Source organism: Rousettus aegyptiacus, unplaced genomic scaffold, assembly GCF_014176215.1.
Source record: "Rousettus aegyptiacus isolate mRouAeg1 unplaced genomic scaffold, mRouAeg1.p scaffold_m13_p_17, whole genome shotgun sequence".
In the NCBI taxonomy this organism is placed as follows: domain Eukaryota; kingdom Metazoa; phylum Chordata; class Mammalia; order Chiroptera; family Pteropodidae; genus Rousettus; species Rousettus aegyptiacus.
The window spans coordinates 31,896,608-31,913,391 of NW_023416292.1; the positions used below are offsets into that span (position 1 = coordinate 31,896,608).

Genomic DNA, 16,784 nt, shown 5'->3' on the forward strand with positions numbered 1-16,784 from the left:
TAATTTTAAAGAGTCATTAGGACGCAGGGAAAATGGCGGTTATAGTGGCTTGAGGGCAGAATAGGCTTTATTTAGTGTGTGTTGCGCTTCTATTACTGCTTCAGTCGAGAACAGAAGGGTGAATAGAGAGTTGGCCAGAGAGTGAATGGGGAAAAGAGTATTCCTGGCAGAGGAAAGATAGGCAAAAGGCAGTGGAATTGTGAGATTTGTACAAGAGTGAGTGAGTCCGAGAAGTGTGGTTAAGGTTGTGAGGACAGAGTGAAAAAATGGCAAGAGATGAGTACTGGAGAGTTAAGAGAGAAAATGTGAAGGCCTTGCAAAGGCTTTTGGATTGTAACTTTTATAAGGATGTTGGAATCTTGAATTTAGAGCAGAATGAGAGGTATGATCAAGTTTGGGGAAAAAAATCTGTAGTATGAAAATGATTTAGGCGTATGAGACTGGAGCTGGGGAGACAGTTTTAATAGCCTGGATAAAGTATAAGTACGAGCTATGACAGCGACAGTGGAGATAAAAAAGATGTCAATTATAAAAGCTATTTAGGAAATAAAATTAGTAGGATTTGACTGCTTTTTAATAGCAGCAAAAGAGATAAAAGTCGAAGATGACTGCCTGGTTTCAGGCTCGGGAGATTAATACTGTGCTAAGTACCTACATTTGAGCAGTGAGACAATGAGGTGGTTTTGGATATACTGTTTTCTAACTTTCTCCATGTACTATAATTGATGCTTTTCCAAAGGCTTCAGTAATACTTTTAAATAACCCATTTTGTTTTGTATAAATTTAATCTTATCAAACATAGTAGTTTCCGCTAAAATAACAAAATTTTTCAGCAGGAAAGGACATTTTACATTTTAAGAAAACCGAGTCTAGATACCCTAAAAAAAATAAAATACTCCCTCCAAGAAATGATACCAAGAATATGCATGAGATACCCTTTGAGGCAAAAACTGATACATTTAATTAAGATATTTTCAAGCTAAGGGTATAAATTCAATATGCCGCTTTTAGTTTTGTTTTACAACACTGAAAAATTGGATTATGGTCTTTTTTTCTTTATCGAAAACCAAAATGATACTCCTAATATTAAATGAACTTAATTAACAATATTTTATTTACTTTCAAAACAACAGTGCCACCATAGACTTTCTCACTTTCATGTATTTCACATGAAATTTATTTTTGATGTATAATCATTCTGTTTTTACAGAAATGAAAATATTCGTGGAAAGATTTTAAGAACTTCATTAGAGATGTTAAGAAAAGGTAAAATTGAACAAAGCTTTGTTCCTCTTCATAAAATGCAATAACAGGATAAGTTTAAAATGTTAGTTTCTTATCCATCAATCTGGCCTTTATTAATAAGATTCACAAACTACCTTTATTCTAATTACATTGTTTTCACTAGATAGCCTTTTTCATGTGTATAATAAATCTCTATTCAATTTTCTACCAAATGAAATAAGTAAGAGTTTCTTCAGGTAAGAACTCTCCTTGGCATTATTCCCTTTGAAGGAACCACATGCAGTAACAATAACGGTTGCTTCATTTGGGTTGAATCTTTAAAAGAATCCTAGATGTCCCTCTAGTGATGATCCTATAGTCCATAAAATTTGATGAGCCCTGTTAATGTACATTTTATGGTGATATATTGGTAACATAGCAATGCCATTTCTGTTTTTCAAATCACTCATTCTATGATGATAAACAATCTAGATTTAGGAATTATAAGACAAACCACAACATTATAAAATTTCAGCAATTTAAATACAAATTCCATTTCTCAGAGAGTGAACTAGTCAATTCGGGGTCCTTTGTTTTCCAAACACTAAGTATTTCTGAGTGGTTGTGACTCAGTGTCCTCAGTTCAGTGAGCCGCCCTATGAGACGAGCAAAATGCTGTAGGTCTTCTGGATGATAAATTTTTGAATATTTGTACAAGATTTGTAAAATTGGTTCTTGTAAGCTTTCCACGTGTTGCTTATTTTTAAGGCATGGACGATCTGAAAAACAGATATATCTTAATGACTACTGGAAAATGTTAGAAGGTAATAAATTTAAAAAATACAGTTTTTAAATAATGAAAATAGCAAATATTTACTGAATCCTTAATATATGCCAGATATTATGCTAAGTAACTTGCATCTATGCCTATTTAATCTATATAATGCTCTATGAAGAGTATTTCTTGATATATTTCCATCCCCTCATTATGCTGGAGAGAGACAGCAGTGAACATAAGAGAAAAAATTTCCTGACCTCATGAAGTTTATACTCTGGGTCTGGGAAGAGTAGGGGAGGAAAGAGACATATACACATTTAAAAAAATAAAAATGTAATATGACAGTGATAAGCGTTACAGAGAAAAATAAATAGGGAAGGGGATAAGAATTTATAGAGTGGAAGGGCAGTAGCTATTTTTTAAAGGATAATCAGAAATAAATGATATAAAGAGGGAGCCATGTAGCTATCTAGAAAGAGCGCTTTCCAAGCAGAAAATTGGTCAAGTACACGTATAATAGAACCTGTGACAGGAGCCTGCGTGAAATTTTCAAGCATCAAAAGCAGTGTGGCTGTGGTGGTTTAAGCAAAAGGGATAGTAATGGGCGATGCTGGAAAAAACTTTGGCTTGAATCTGTGTAAAATAGGAAGTCATTAAAGGATTATGAGCAGAAGAATGACATTATCTGGCTTAACGTTTTCAAAGAATGGCTCTGGATGCTGTGTAATGAATAGAACCTAGGGTTGCAAGGACAGAAACAGGAAGGCAAGTCAGGAAATAGTTTTGATTAGGGTGGCAAGGACAGAGACAGTAAGAAGTGGTTGAGTTCTGGATATATTTGAGGCTAGAACCAACAAGACTTGTTGTTTATTCGATATGGGTACAAGAAAAAGAAAAACTGAGAGATGACATAAAAAATTTTGGCTTGTGCAACTTGAAGGATGCAGATGCCACTTAGTAGAGTTGAGGTAGAATATAGGATGATCAGAGGGGAGGTCAGGAGTTTTCTCTGGACATGTTAAATTTGATATGCCTACTAGTCATCCAAATTGAAATCTTAAATAGGCTATTTAATGGAGTTTAGGGGAGCAGTCCACGTTGGGTATAAATTTGAGAGTTATCAGCATATAGATGGCATTTAAATCCATAAGATAGGATGACATTTCAAAGGAAGTGAGTATAGGAGAAAGAGAACTGAGCCCTAGGACACTCTTAACATTTATCTGTGTGGGAGTTGAGGAATTAACAAAGGCGACAGAAAGAACAGGTGCTGAGGAGGAAAATAGAGTGTGACGCCCTGGCAATCAAGTGGGGGGAAAACAGCATATCAAGGAGGAAATGATTAACTGAAGCCAAGTGGTGAAATGTTCTAAGAGGGAGCAACCTACTCTGTCAAATGTCGCTGATTGGTCAAGTACGATGAGGACTGAAAATTGACCACTGGAATCAGCAATGCCAAATTATTGAAGATCTTGACAAGTTATGGCAGAATGGAAAGGAGGGGACAAAGTCTGAATTGTTAGGTTCAGGAGTGAATGAGAAGAGAGAAATAGAAACGGAGGCAGGAGTGAAGACAACTCTAAAAAAATTGTTTTTCTGTGATGTTGAATAGCTGAAAAGGGGATATGAAGTCAAGAAGGCAAGAAATTACAGCATGTATGTATGTAAGCTGAAGGGAATGCTCTTACAGAGAAGGCAATTTTGATGAAACAAAATCAGTACGAAATTAGTACATTCGGCATCAGTGAATAATCTAATAACCACAAAGTTCATGATTTCAATGCTGAACTTAATCCCAATTTTTACTGCTAAATGATTTGTACCTGAAAAAAACACAGTTGTTGCAGCAAGCAGAGCATATTCAGTAGTATTAATATTGAGCTCACTCATTCTTCTGTAGAAGTAAAACAGTGTGCTAATAAATTCTTCATAAATGCCTAAAAAATTAATATCAAATGTATTTTCATCAGAACATACTGCAGAATCAAATATATCATTATCATTTTTCTCAAAGTAGTATAAGAAAATGAAACATTATATCTATCCAATTTTTTCTATCTAATTAATATTTAGTAGATATGTTACCAGTCAGCATAGTAGGACAGTCTCCGTTGCAAAATTTTTCCATAGAATAAATAACACTTCTATCACCACTTTGATTGTGACAATTCAGTGAATGATCTGAATGATTTAATATTCTCATAGTACCTAGTTAAAGGGAAAAATATAAATTCTTATTTTTTTAATCTTTACGCAGATAATAAATTCAATCTCTCTAATCTTTGTTAGTCAGGAAACATTCCCAATAAAAGGTAGCTTTATAATTTTTATTACTGAAACATGAAGCTAAATCAGTAGTTCACGTTTTATATAAAGATTATAGAAGATTCTCCAAAGATCTTTTTTCTGTGATGCTACATAATAAATAATGGCTTTCTTTACAAGAAAAGCCAAAGCTAGACCAATGAGTTGGAAAACTGTAAACAGCTATTATAAAGTACTTATTCCTACATTAACTAATTAAAATTAAGATATAAGAAAAAGTAGCTCAAAGTTATATAATTAATTGCTAAATTTAATAATAATTATTAACATTAAGATTGATTTAATTAGCCTTTTTTACTTTCAGAAGCTGATGAAAGCCATTCCTTCTGACTGTATAGTTGGGCTGCATGAAGGAACATCACTTCAAGTTTTGATCCCTTCCTTAACGCAGTCTTATCCTCACTGGTCAGATTTTCAAATCCTTTAAGAAAAGATCACATAATTGATTCCACGTGGCAATATTTTGAGACACTTTCATCAGAACTGGATAATAATACTTTCCTATGGCAAGAGCAAATTGAACATAGGTTAGCCATGAAGAATGCATTTTTACAGTGATAGCTAAATTTTAGGCAACAGTGGCTTGATTTTTTCATATTGTATAGGGAATTTTGTTTTTTTTCATATTTCATCTAAAAAACAAAAATAACTTCTTTCCAAAAAGTAAAAATGAAACAAAACATACAACTAATCATATGGATCATCTTAAATGTAAATCTTTTAAATCACTTGAATAATATTTTTAAATATTTGTACTTTTACCCACCCATGATTGATTAAAGCAGATAAAATAAACATGTTTTTGCATTTAGAAGCAGTTTGGGTGGGAAAATAGAGGTTTCTGTATTCCTAAAATGTCCTCTTCCTTTAAAACAAGGAATTTTTTAAAAATTGTTTAATTTTTTTCTAAAGGTAAAGTGATTACCTGGGAGTCCCTTGGTAAAATCCATTAACCCCTGTATGTGTAGGACTTCTGTCTCTGAGAGTCTCAAAAAGCTCAGTTCAGGATTTGCATATTCCTGCAGCTAGCCAACAAAAAGAAATAAGACTAATAAAATTTTTATTTTTTTCAAATAACTTTAAATTTTAAACTTTTGTGTTTAAAATTTGTGCTCTTATTTTCTAACATAATTAACTACAAATTATTTCTTGCCAATAATGTACACATACAAATTTCTTTGTTTCTTCTAAAGGAATTTTATATTGCTGATGAGCAGCCACAATGTTGTTAATGAGCCAATGTTCATCTCGAGTTAGCTCCACGCTCTCCTGAGTCTGTAAGGAAACATGGAGTGAACACTATAATGCACACTTATTAAACAAGATCTCAAAGGAACAAGAAATCTTGTAAGAAGAGTCTTACCACTTTTCCAGATCTAGTGGTAGATGATACGAGTTTGTTATCTCCTCCTTCCTCTTCCACTTTGATGTCAGAGTGAAAGCTATTCTTCTGCTTGAAGTTCTTTCGAAGTCTCTTTGATTTGCATTGAATTTCTGTGAGCAAACCTGTGATATTACAACATTCATATAAAATGTTTTAGGTGCGGCAAAGAACATTATAGAATTCGATGAAAATTGTCTTATACACATGTATGATCACTGACTTCTTACAAAGAGACTTCTTTGGCAAGCATGGCACAGCAATTAAATTTACTGCATTACTCTCTCTTTTTTCTTGCACAATACCTGTCTACTTAAAAGTACATAGTCAGCCTAGACATAAATTAAATATTAATTTTGCATCTCTATTATAAATTTAGACCTTTTATACTAGAGGAATTTCCATGTTAATTATATCTTGGAAGCAACATGGACTGTCAACTGGTACAGCAGTTGAACTATCTATGTGCTTTCACCCTTGATTGGCCAAGAGAATATCTTGTGAGTTTTTTAATGAGCTGAGTCCATTTTTCTCTTATAAGACAAGACGATGGTATTTTATTATGGCAGCCTTAGCATACTAAGACAGGGATTGAGTAAAGCAATTGGTCTGGTTGAACTGGATAACCTTAAGATCTACTCCAACCCAGGAATTTTAAGTAATAGGAATCCATTTGGTGAAGAACTTTGACAAAAGAGTTTGGATTTCATCATAATTAGGAGTATAATATAAACAGGATATTGCATTAGTGTTTATTGAATGAGCATAATTTAATACAAAATGAAGTTAAAGGTGGATTGAACTAAAAAGAAATACTAGAGAAATGGCCATGAAACTAATATAATAGTATAAGTGCAAGAGAAGAGTATGCACGAGTGTAGATTAGACACAAAAAGAAAACATTAATAGTACTCTAATTAAGAAAAATGAATTCCAAAGTTACCATGAAATTTTGAGCCCTGGGGAATAAGAGTAATTGAGGAAATAATGCTGAAATCTTAGTACCATTACTTGAGAATCAAATGATATCATGTAATTTATTAAGCAACAAACACAGTAAACAGAAAGAACTCAAAAAACGTAGGTATTCTTCCTGTTGAGTTGGGTTTTTACACCTACGTGTGTTAATTTTTAGTAAGCTCTGCATACCCAGGTAACATCTAAGCTTCTGAAGATACAAGACTGAAGAAGGGGAACTACTCATTTAAAATTCTGCTCTTATATGAAAATGCTCGGATTTTAAGAAGAAAACACAATTATTATCAAAATTAAAGCAATATAGTATAAAACAGAGTTTATAGAAAAAAATTACCTAGATTGGTAACCAACTACCCTAATTTAGCAGTTGCTAGAGAAATATCTTAAATCCAGACAAATATGACTTCAAATGACTTGAAGAGCATATTAAGTTCTCAGTAAGGTAAGAGAAACTAAAATCTCCCTTAAAAAAACAAAAACAAAAAACAAAAAAAACACGCACAATGCCACTTACATTCTGCCAACATTCCTACTGCCTTACACTTTTTCAGTCTGCACTCTTGACATTTTCTACGCATATACATGTCCATTTCACAGTGGCCACCATTCTTGCAACTATATACTGCATTTTTGGTGATGCTACGTCTAAAAAAACCTGATAACAAAAAAATTTTTAATTTACTGTTAGATATTTTTAGTCAATTGTTTTCATTAATATATACCTTCAAGTAGAACTAAGTAAATTAAATTATTTCAAGTTAACTATGTCATTTCAATGTTTTTTTTCCCTTGATAAGATTTTAATATACATTTTTCTGGATTATTATTTTAATCTTCTCTTGTTTGATATGTTCTATTTCAAGGTTATGCTTTTCAATAACCACACCTGGAAATTAAGCTCCATCACATTAAGACAATTCTCTATTTTATTACAGTTATAACGTATCACTTAAAAGTATATTTAAAACTATGTTATACAGAATATTAAGTTTCCATGAAGCATCTCTCAAGGTTCTCTTAAAAGAATGCGTGTTTATGTAAAATAAACTGTAAGGAAAACCTTTCTTTTTCTCTTCTCACATTTCTGCCTCAATCCATAAAGAGATAGATATTCTTCCAAACCAATTCTTTTGTCTTTCTCCCTTTTTTAGCATCTCCCCAGATGAGAAAGTATGGCTTGTTTATTTGATCTGAGATGTCAAATGGGCCATATGTGTGTGTACACTAGAGAGGCAGGGGTTCTACATTTTTTCTTTCACTTCCTAAATCCATGCATAGCAGTCCCTTTTCCCATTTCCTCTTTCATTTTCCATTCCTAAGCGATAATTCTTGCTATCCTCCTCTTATCTCGTTCCAAGCAGTGAAGTTAATAAGCTTAGTCAATGCCCCTCTTAGAAGCCTGACAAATGTTCTTTTTGGATAGACGCACTTGAAAGTGGGAGTTTCATGACTGACATTAAACAAAGTGAGTATAAAGTTCAGCTTAGGTTTCCAGAGCTATGCCTCATTCTTCAACCTAGTTTTAACAGTGAGACCCTGCATTTTAAGACTAAGAAAATACTGGCCCAGCTTTCTGTTCATAAAACGGATACTCTATTTCCCTTGGTCTTCACTTGGCCCTCCTTTGTGAGGGATGAGTTGAGATTCTGACAGTAAAACTTCACTCTGAACTTCTAATAGACATGTTTACCTAGTGCCGAATTTGACTTAATCATTTTCAAGCTCTGTCCCACAATCGCTTTTATGAATTAAAGCAATGCAAAAGTGTTTCAAAAGCTCAAAACATCATCCAGGCCTATTTCACTCTTTGAAAATGCCATTGTCAGTGATGGCCTTCACTTGCAGACCTCCCATTTTTATTCAAAACAAATCTCCACCAAAAAAAGACAGAATCTTAGAAGTCTTTTAATTCAAATTCTCTCCTTATGCTTAAATTATATCAACCACATGAAAAGATATAATAGTTAACTTTCAGATCTTTTTAAAAGTCATTTTCTATTCCAACATCAAATCCATCTAGGAACATAGAAACCTGCCATATGAACATATTGAATTTTATATTTAAATGTAAGTCTTATTCAAAAATGAAAACCAAATCAAAACTTTATTACATTTGATTTTCATGTCTTTGACCCTGTAGATTGATCACCTTTAAGCATGCCAGTGACTTTCCCTGCTTTTCTTTTTCACAGTGTAAAAAGTAAGAGTACATGCCTCAAATTTCTTGACTCTTCAGTGAACAGTTTTGTTTTAACTTTATCCTTACCTTTACAACCTTCACAAGTAAGCGCGTTGTAATGATATCCTGACGCTTTATCTCCACAAACTACACAGAGTTCTTCCTGTCCCTTAATTCGCATAGAAGAATGAAGTAGTCTAGACCTTTTTGTTCCAGGGTATCCATCTTCAGCATTGCATGCAACCACATAAGTGGATTTATTTAATTCACAGGGACCAAGTCGACACTCTCCACCATTGAACTGTGTATCCAAGGTATAAGTGTTGAAATGACTTTGTAAAGATGGGGACTGTAGAACCTCAGGAAACTGGACAGTAGAATACTGGCAATAAGGTGATCCTTGAAAATCAGGGTCGTGCAGCTGATAATTGATTTGTTCTGGCAAAATATCTAGATTTTGTAATATAAAAATGATAAAAAGTCAAAGTTTCATATTAGTTTCAAATTTCCAAGAGTTTTACACTCAACATAAAGTTTTAGTTCAACATATCTACTAAATTCCATGGACTTTACTGTCTCACGTGAGGGGCAGACAGTAAACTGAATTGCAATGCTTATAAAGTGAAGGGTAATAATTCTCGATGACTTACATACCAATCTAGTCTCCCTCCTTAAGTAGAAATTAGTATTTCTCAGTTTGGAATAAAAGGACATTTTCCCATCTTTTGCATTTCCCTTGCTGTGGATACAACTGTTTTCAGTTCAATCAGATCAGTAAAGAGGTGAATTAATAAATTATCCCACCCACCCTCTCCCCCAAGAAATAACAGTCAACAACAGTTATCTGGTGTTAAAGAGAAAAACTACAGACCCAAAATGGATTGACTTGTGCCCACAATATCAAACCTAGACTTAATACCTTCCTTAAGACTGTAATCTTAGTCTGCAATTTTCTGGTCAGTACCGGTGTGGTGATCTGTCACATGGGCCCAAGGCTCCCACTCCCCTGCCAAAGGAAGCTGAGGTAACCTGCCTGATGAGAACTCCATCTTCCCCTAAGGAACAACTTTTCTTTTGCTAATAACTTTCTTGTTCAACCTCGTTACTGTGTAAAAAAAAAAAAGCCTGCCTTATTATACAGCTTCTCAAAGCACCTTTCTACTTGCCAGATGTTCAATTCATAAATTGCTTCATTATTATATTAATTGTTGTCTTTTAACATTGGCTATTTCAAGCAACAAAAAAAAAGTTTGTTTGAACTCCCCATTTAATATACCTTAACGGCTTCCTCTGCCATTTATAGACCTGATTGAAATTACTAGTTTCTTTTCTGTTTTGTTGTCTAGCAATTCTAACTAGCAACTTTCTGGGGATATATTCACCTACTTACATTATTACTGGTAAAGATGAAATTAAATATGGTATGCAAAAGCATGTATAAAATATAAAATGGTACTTAAAATATTATTATTATTATTTTATTATTATTATCAGAAACTCCCAAACACCAACTTACTTTCTGCTTTCAGAGGATTACTGAATCTAAATGCAGAAAATTGGCTCCAAAAAACTCAGGACTATTTAGTTGCTTTATGTATGTAACTAGTAATATTCCTACTTTTTGTGGTGTTAAAATGCTGAATCATCAGGTGATGTGACTTACTCTTACCCTCAAAATCCTACCACCAAGCTTGGTAAATAGTGTAATCTTTTTTAATTCACATAAATCATTTGCAATCTTAGAGCATCCAGTCCAATGCAAAGTATTGAATAAACACCAATGACAACCTGATATGAAAAGTTTATAAGTAAAAGCAATAACCTTTTTTTAAAAGAAGAAAGCCCTTCTTAGATGATTATTAAAAGACTGCGACATATTTGCTGATGTTCCATTGGCACAGAAATCAGACTTGAAACTATAAAAATAAACTACATTTAAAACTAAATTTATATTATAGCCTTAGTCTTATTGGAGAAATTTTCTATTCTGTCCTCATCAGTTTTCCATTTATTTCCCTGTAATAAAAATCTGATATTAAGATTAAAATTTCAAGTATATTGACTAGTTCAATCTACATTTACAAAGATGCTAGCCCTCCAAAATAACTTCAATTTGTATGTTAATTCTATTTTTTAAAAACTGAATACAATTTTAGACTATTGTGCTTTTCCTTCTTTACATTCGATTCTGGCTTATAACATTTTAGTATTACTATTTTAAAAATTAATTATACTCACTTGTAGGGGATAATTTAAAGTCTTTAGTTCATTCGTTAATTTTTTTTAAAACCTCTGTAATTAACCATAATTCCCGCAAAAAAAATGTTTTAATTAAATTTAATTAAAGTTAGTTCACATGCAATTTAGTAAATATAGTTCAGAGTAGTTATTCAATATACTCAAAATTTTAATTAAATTAAATAATGATTTATTAACTATTATATTATAGTTTTTCATTACCATAGTACTGCACTGGTTCAGCAAGACAGTACCCATCAGATGGAGTGACGTAAGTATTTGCCATTCCCTGGTCCAATTCTTACTTCTTCATTAGTGAATGCTAAAATAGAGCCTGAAGGAAACAAAAAATTTGTAGATTATTTGAAAGTATGATTTTCAAATCAGCACAATTTTAAAAGTAAAATACTGCTTTTGAAAAATAAGTTAACAGAATTTATACATATTTATACTTTAACTGCAACGATATTGATTTTCCATATCTCTCTACACCCAATTATTTAATTCTCCAATTTCTTATTGCTCAGCTCTTTACAAATAACGAAATAAATCTTGGTAATAATCATTGTGGCACCTGAAAATTTACCAAGTTTTGGACGTAGGCTTCATATACTACTTTTAGATTTGTTTAAGGGTCATTTATTAAATCTCCCTGAACCTTAGTTTCTTCATTTGAAGAAGAGAATAATAAAACCCTGCTAGAAAAGTTGTTGGGAGAGTTGAATTTATGTAAAATCTAGCAGTTCTTGACTAAATAACTGATTCCCATAACCTTTATTCTGATAGTTTTAAGATCTCAATGTTCTAAATTTAGATAGGAAGAAAAATTAGACTTTTTCAAGAAGAAAATTAAATAGTAGGAAAAGAATAGCTCTCATAGAACATTTTTTAAATCATCTAAGTCCTTTGTAAATATCTTTCATAGATCTGTGATATGCTAAACATTATTAAAACAGTAATTTCAGGTCTTCTTAACTAATGAAATAGTTTATTGATTACCAAAAAAGTGTTTTATATTTTTAATAGTAAAGCCTAAAAATCCTAAGCTGCCATGAGGAAAAAATTATTCAAAATCTAAGACTATCCCTTATGGGAAAAACTATTTCTGTTATTTCCTGGGAAGGAACTCCAAAAATAATGCATCTTTGAATAGACTTAAACAGGAAACCACAGTTTAAGAAATTGAAAGTTATTAGAAGAAAATAAAGGCCACTCTAGAGTCCATTATATTTTACATCTTTATCCTATTAGAAAATAAAGACTGTTTTCACCTTTGAAAAGACTTTAAAAAAAATGGGTTTTAAATCATACCAAAAAATATACATGACAACTTCTGATATAGCTTCCGAGATTATATTGAAAATCTTTTATTATGCATATGATAAATTCATGGCTAAGGTTTCTATATCCATGAAGGTGATTCACATAGTAATATGTCTGAAATTTGTCTCCTTTATCATCTCATAGGATCTAGGTTCTTTGAAAAGCCCTTGAATCTCCCACCCTTCTAACCTTACAGCATCAGTCATATAGGATGAATATTGGATGGGAGAGATGAAGAAAAGCAGTACCCCCAAATAAATACAATTTCAATATGAAGTTTTCCTTGAAAAACGAGGACTAAAATCAACAGAATCAGTTAGTATATACTCCTGTTTTTCCTATATTACAACAGGAATTGGCTTTAAATTTAAAACGAATTGTGAATGTTATCAGTTTAATTTATGTGATACTCTTTAACAATAGTCCTGTTTAGTTCTTTCCAAACTTGCCTTTTAAATCGCAATTAGATTCTAGAAAATTACAAATGGTTGTGAAAACTTGAAGTTTTACTCACCTTTCTATTAAAGTTGCTGCATTTACCATCAGGCTTCATATAATATTAACTATCTAAAGAAGATTTAAAATTAAAAGGTATTTGGTACTGCTTAGATATAGACTTTGCTGAGTAAGAGTTCATTTGAGAAATAATATATAACAAACCCAAAGTAGCAGAATAAAACAAAATTGGTAATATCTTGACAATCACACGTAAAAGTATCTTATAATAGGGTTCATATCATAAATAACAATGTTCTAAAAGTATTTCCTTCTAATACTGATAAATAAATGCCTAAAAGTATTTCTAAAGCAGACCTGGTTTTATGAATTTATGAACTAGTTATCTTCCACTGTGTATATGGGACATATACATAGAGAAGCCTCTGATAAAAACTATGCCTTTTAAAATATGAAATAATTATCTCTTTGATATGCTCATAGTAATATTTGCATTATTTTCTACATAAAAGTTTTCACTAATTAAATTTTTCTTGAGACTTTTAAATATTTAATAGAAGTATTACAGTACTTCTATCCATAGCAAAAGTATACATAGCAAAAAAACTTTCAGATATAAAGTGTTTATAAAATTAGTTTGAAAATGTTTAAGTAAATTATTAATAACATAGAGGTATGTAATCAAAAATTGTATATTCTTTTAAAGAGAAAAGTTACAATGGGCCTGGAATTATTTTGTTTTGTTATCTTTCCTAGTAAATATTTATTTAAAACAAAATTAACTAGTTAAGAGAGGAGCTTTTAACAAGAAGATCAATTTATCATTTATCATAAGCAAAGTCTATTGCTTTCTTTAGCAAATATAACTTTATTTTTAAAAACCTGTATTTTTCACCATTATAATAGCTGTTCAAAAAAAAATAACTGTTTTACTGAAAAGATGCTTATTTGCATCAATGAATTTTCATCTTCTTTACCTTAACCATAAATTGTCCTTAGTAAATCTTCATATATCTAGAACTTTAGCAGAAAAAAAACACATTGGTTCCTGAAAACTACATCTACATGTTAGCGAATTTTACAATTTTTACATTTTGACTCTTGCAATATAAGTCATGAGAATCATGAATAATGCTTTGCTTAAAATTGATATAACTGAAAAGTAGATTGTTTCACAAAAAATTTTTTAATTTTCATAATAACCTCTACTAAAAAAAAAATGTGTGATAGTGCCAGGTGATATAAAAGGTTTTTCATAATAGGGTTTCTTTGAACCAAAATTCTCCAGTTTTGGTTCTCCCATTGTAGGTCTTTTTTGAACCAAAAATAATGAAAAAAATATATTTGAATAGCAGCGCAAATTAAGGCTTCTTGATTCCTTATAAAGATCTTTTCTTTAACTTTAGAATTTAGGGAGAATTTTACACTGTGAAGTCTCACATATGGTTTTATTATACAGCTTTTTAAGATGTAACTTATATAGCATAAAATTCATTCTTTTATCAATGATTTTTGAAATAGTCACAGTGTATAACTATCACCACCATCTAATTCCAGAACATTTTCACCCCAAAATGAAATCTTGAACCCATTATCAGTCACTCCCCATTCCCTTCTCCACCATCCACCCCTAATACCTGGCAACCACTAATCAACTTTCTGTTTCTATGGATTTGCCTATCCTAGACATTTTATGTAAATGGAATTAAACAACTCCATAAATAGTTTTAAATGAAAAATATTCTATTTCTTTTATGTCAATAATTTTCACAGATTAAGAAGGGTAGAGAAAATAAATATTTTAAAAATTCATGACTATAAAATTAATATTTTATGTACTTCAAGATGTAGAAATATATTTTATGTCTATTTCCATAATCCAGAATAATTTTCATATTCATATCATCATAACATTTTCAACAAAAGTACAATTCCCAGACTATGCCTTTATCAGAATATATTTCAAGTTCCTTTGAATTTATAATATATCCTATTGTTTCAAAAAAACAAAATATACTTTATCAATAAGTTCTTTGATTTAAAAGCAAGTTTTGTTTTTAAAATATAACAATAAACATCATTGTGAAGTGACATTACATCAAATGTCAAGTCCAACTGCAGTCTAAAATTGCCTTGTCATTCTTTAGAAGAGAACCAAATTACTGTATAATTTAGTTAATTAAGTTTCTTATTTTCAAGGGGAAAATGCTTTTTATAGTTTGACTATCACAGTAACAACAATTGGCTTATTCACTTTGCATAAATTAAATTAATGATAGTGGAAACTACAAATCTCAAAAAATACCCTTTTTATTAACATCTTGGGTTAATTATAGTTTAAAGTAAATGGTTTAACAATGCATTGCCAATGATATTAACATTCCTATTTAATTTAGACAGCATAAAATTATTGAATTGTCTTATTTTAGAGAAAACAAAATACTCACAATTAAACGATATTACTAGAGAGTGTCCTTTTCCTCACAGAATGAATTTCAATAGATTCAGCAATGATTTCAACTTTCGGCTGGAGCAAACTGGGCCTCTTCCTTGTTTATCAAGGAGTGGAGAGGGCACTCTGCATAGACTTAGGCTCCAGACACTATGCAGAGCAATGCTTCAGCTCTATCTCAGAGACAAACTTCCCACAGAATCCATTCCTTGGGTCAAACGAAGGGCAGTTACAAGCTGACATAAATCAAATCATAATCAAATCATTAAGCATAGATGCCTTTGGGGCCTCAGGTCATCCTCTCCCAGAGTTCCTTACTGTTTACTTAATAAATATTTTGTTTTCTTAATTGAATTTGACATCCTCCCATTTTGGTTCCAAAACATTGGACCTCTACAAACTATTAAGTAATATATACAGGAAGGAAAAATACCCTTATTAATTCAAACTCCACTAATACAGGGTCTATAACAATACAACTTTGCATTACTGACTAAAAATCAAAAATAATTTGTTAAACCAATTAGAAGTGTGAAGAGCAAGTCAAAGATTGGTACAATTTTAGATGTATACAAGTCATCTAGTCCAACCCTCTCATTTTTTGGCCAAGAAAAAAAATGCAACACAAATAGAAACTACTCCTTATTCAAGTTTTCATAGCTAGTTAGTAGTAGAGATAAACTCAATGAAAATCTAAGCAGTGAAACAGGATATATAAATAACTTCTTTATGATTTTTTTTGAAATGTCACTTCTGTAGTCTGTTGGCTCATAGTCGCATCCTCTTAAGGCATTTCTAAGAAGACAAGGTTACAAACATGTTCTACCACCGAACTGCTATTTTCCTGGTCCCACCTCCCCTGATGTGATGACTCACTTGTTTTTTTTCTGACTCTGGCCTCTGTTCTCAGTCCTGCCCAATTCTACTTTCAAATTAACATGGCACAGCTTCAACACATACACACCTCTACTGTCCTGGCATCTGTTCTTACGCCACTTCCAGTTCCCTATTTCTCAAATACTATATTAGTGCTGGATTCTTCAAAAGTCCTCATGTACTATAGGGAAGAATTCATAGTTAAAATCTGCAAGTCATGTCACATGGTATTTTGTTTACTTTTTTAAATCATAGCCCTCTATGTGTGACTTTTAATCAGTGAACTCAACTTCAGCACTTTTATTATTAGTATACAAATATCAAGGATAATTTATAAATTACTTTTATTATTAATTTCCAACTTTAACCTCTACTTATAGGTAAAGTTTCTGTATTCAAACGCACTGATTATATCTGAGATATTACAGTTCATTGTCAATCAGCTTTCTTGTTTAGATTCACAAAGAATAATTCATTCAGAACTTTAGAGCTATAAATTTTTACATGTACTTCCCTGGTTTATAATAATACCTTTGATTTATTGCAACATTAGCATACTACTCATTTCGAGGTA

At 31.7% G+C, this 16,784-nt stretch overlaps 1 protein-coding gene across 1 annotated transcript; it reads right to left on the reverse strand.

Annotated features, from left to right (window-relative positions):
- Positions 1–43: 43 nt before the first annotated feature.
- Positions 44–15,516, reverse strand: LOC107499856 (bile acid receptor). Its single transcript, XM_016124408.2, has 11 exons — positions 15,330–15,516; positions 11,326–11,437; positions 8,953–9,315; positions 7,201–7,341; positions 5,691–5,833; positions 5,498–5,602; positions 5,253–5,352; positions 4,626–4,748; positions 4,088–4,210; positions 3,826–3,939; positions 44–2,003 (listed from the first exon to the last, which is right to left on the reverse strand). The coding sequence occupies exons 2-11, from the start codon at positions 11,387–11,389 to the stop codon at positions 1,756–1,758; spliced, it is 1,524 nt and encodes a 507-aa protein (XP_015979894.2). The 5' UTR covers positions 11,390–11,437; positions 15,330–15,516; the 3' UTR covers positions 44–1,755.
- Positions 15,517–16,784: the final 1,268 nt, after the last annotated feature.